The following is a 3395-nucleotide window of genomic DNA, read 5'->3' on the forward strand; positions in this document are numbered from 1 at the left end:
ACTTTAAAGAAAGGAAATTGATTTACCATGCCTTAGTTTTGTGTTTTTTACCAGTCTATTAACCATTTCAACATTCATTTGTAGGTACACCGATTTACATTGACGTTTATTCATTAAGCAACATTTACAAGAACAGCAAAGAAGCCAGGGGCAGAGTTGTTTGTAAAAAGAATAAAGTGTTTGTAATGTTAAATATGTGAAATGAAGGATTCATCAAGGACATTGTTATTTAATTGTGCATATATCATTGTGGGTTTCAACTGAACGTCAGAAGTGACACCAGATGACGGCAGGGGTTTCTCTCAATGAGAGGAGGATGACACAGCCATTGTGAGTTCAGATAAACTGTAGCGTATTGTGTGCACTGCTCACGTCTCAGGTCTGAAATAACTGTACTGTGAAAGTCCAGCTGTCACCCACTCAAAATCCATCATTATCCTCTGATATATTTAGCCTGAGTGTAATCCTCCGTTGAAGGCACACTCACACACAGGTAAGCATATGCACACAATGAGTGACAAATAACATCAAACCTGGAGCTGAGAATCAGGGCCCGTGTGTATAAGAGTAGACTTAAACTTTGACTTAAGTGTCAACAAATTCTTAGTAAGAAGTAGGACTTTTTAAGAGTATGAGACTTTTATAAAGAAGCTAAAAGCAACTTTCAGTAAAGTTTAAGACTGATTGTTAAGTGTTGTAAACGAAGGACTACAATGATTTAAACACAAAATGGCCGCCCTTGACCTCTGAATCAGCCAATAGGGAGCCTGCAAGGGTGAAGTCATAGCAGCATGGCACCATTCATTCATGACTGAAATAAGACATTACTTAATTCACACATTACATTCATGTTTTTTTATTATTCATTTATATATACAGCTGCAATCCATAACTTATTTGGGTAAAATAAACCAAAATTTTGTTATTGGGCAAGTACATAAAAATCAGTGTTGAAAACTGTCTGCCTACCTTCCCCTGACTTAAAACAGTAAGCTTATAATAGCGATTGACATATTGAGCTGTTCCATTTTGTGGGAAATTTAACATCGGTTGACTTCAACCCATATGAAGATAAATACATCAAGTAACCTGCAATTTCCTTTTTCAAACAGAGATGGCGATAGAGATGCAAAAGTAAAAAATTGCAGTTTAAAATATTGCATTATGCACCAAAAAATATGTCTCCATTTTGGCTTGGTGTAACACACTTTTATTTGAGTTTTAACAGTTAATTTAAAGAATTAAGCTGCTGAATCACATGCTATTACACTCACAGCTGTGTATAAAGAAAAGACCAAAGCTGCAAATCCTTTGTACATTATTATCTTATTTCATTAAGTCCCTGTCATCATATCATTCCAACATATTGTTTCTTTGTTGTGAAGTCCATGATACCTGCCTCTAGTTACTCTTACCTCTTCAGCTCTCTTCAAGACCTAATCTTAACACTTATGAACCTTTATGAATCACTCTTATTCTTAACTGTAAGAATGAGAGTAAAATTATGTCATTCTTTGAATTTTAACACACTTAAGAGTACTATTTTACTCTGAGTGACTTTATACATGCGGGCGCTGATGTTTAAGAGCAGGTACAAATGAAGCACTGCACAACATGTTGCCTTGGGCACATTTATTCTAAAGACAGTTTTACTATTGCATTGACGTCCCTTGAAACACCAGAGACTGCCAGATGGTTTATCATTTATATTCACATCCAATACTGTAGAAATAATGTATGTTTTACATTTATGCAGTTGAGAGACACTTTTATCCAAAGCGACTTACAATGCATTCAATGTTTTAGCAGCATGTGATGAATAAATGACATGCTTTTACATCAAAATAATCATTTCCAAAGGTGAAATGTCTTGTAAGGCCAGTGTGATGATCTACTATATAAGGAGGAGGGTTTATTTGTTCAGGTTTGGGCTTTGACAGGCATCTCTCTGTCACCATCAACAGCAGCTGGGAACAAAAGCTTATTGTTGACTCCATTGCTGCCAGCTCTATTTTGGATTTCTTCCTTTTATAGTGCGTTACAGGACCGACTGATCTCTCCTCCCTGGAGTCAAATGATATAAAAGCTTTAGCAGACAATGGGCTCACAGAAGCTCCGTCCCGTCCAGCCTGCTGTTCTCCACTTCACTGGAAGATCTTCATCATGGCCCCTAAGAAAGTCGAAGTCAAGAAGCCGGAGCCCAAGAAGCCGGAAGCCAAGAGAGAGGCGGCGCCGGCGCCGGCTCCAGCCGCCGCCAAACCGGCACCTCCGGCAGAACCCGAACCCCCTAAAGAGCCTCCGTTCGATCCCAAGAGCATCACGCTGGAATACACCGCCGACCAGATCGAGGAATTCAAAGAGGCATTTCAGCTGTTCGACCGCACGCCCAAAGGAGAGATGAAGATCACGTTCGCTCAGTGCGGCGACGTGATGCGAGCTCTGGGACAGAACCCGACCAACGCCGACGTCCTGAAGGTCTTGGGAAAACCCAGAGCGGAGGAAATGAACACCAAGATGGTGGATTTTGAGACCTTCTTGCCCATGCTGCAGCACATCTCTCGCTCGAAGGATCAGGGCAGCTTTGAGGACTTTGTGGAAGGACTGAGGGTTTTTGACAAGGAGGGTAACGGCACCATCATGGGGGCGGAGTTACGGCACGTTCTGGCCACGCTGGGCGAGAGGATGACAGAAGATGAGGTGGACCAACTCATGGCCGGACAGGAAGATGCCAACGGCTGCATTAACTATTCCTCTTTTGTCAAACACATTCTGTCAGGTTAAGCTGGACTTTATTCAGATGGGTAGACTAACAAATCCATGTGGGTACATGAAAAACAATTTAGAAGAACTATGACTTTTTTATTTTCAGATCACAATTGAATACTACTTCATTTTGAGTGACGTTAAAGAGTAGACATATATTCATTATTTTGGTTTCCAATGACAGGCAAAAACAGGCATATGTGCTCAGTCACAAACATGTGTACACAATAAAAGTTATTTTGGAATGGACTTCACTTTGCTATTTTTTTAATGAAGTGGACAACATATCATGGAGGCCAACATTCATCTTAAAGGGATAGTTCACCCCAAAATGAAAATTCTGTCATTATTTATTCATCATTTCTTCATCCTCATGTCATGTCAAACCTGCATGAGTTTCCTTCTTCTGCAGAACACGAAAGAAGATATTTTGAAGAATGTTGATAATCATACAACACAGAACCCCATTGACTTCCATTGTGTGAACACAAAACCACTGAGACATTTCTCAAAATATCTTCTATTGTGTTCCACTGAAGAAAGAGTCACATACAGATTTACAACCACAAGAGGAGGAATAAATGAATTTGTATTTTTGGCTGAACTATCGCTTTAAAAGGAACCCAAACTCT

At 39.8% G+C, this 3395-nt stretch overlaps 1 protein-coding gene across 1 annotated transcript; it reads left to right on the forward strand.

Annotated features, from left to right (window-relative positions):
* Positions 1-2025: 2025 nt before the first annotated feature.
* Positions 2026-3176, forward strand: LOC130571229 (myosin light chain 4-like). The gene has a single exon (XM_057362074.1). It carries the CDS (start codon positions 2164-2166, stop codon positions 2779-2781), a length of 618 nt encoding a protein of 205 aa, XP_057218057.1. The 5' UTR covers positions 2026-2163; the 3' UTR covers positions 2782-3176.
* Positions 3177-3395: the final 219 nt, after the last annotated feature.

Source organism: Triplophysa rosa, linkage group LG2, assembly GCF_024868665.1.
Source record: "Triplophysa rosa linkage group LG2, Trosa_1v2, whole genome shotgun sequence".
NCBI classification, from domain to species: Eukaryota; Metazoa; Chordata; class Actinopteri; order Cypriniformes; family Nemacheilidae; genus Triplophysa; species Triplophysa rosa.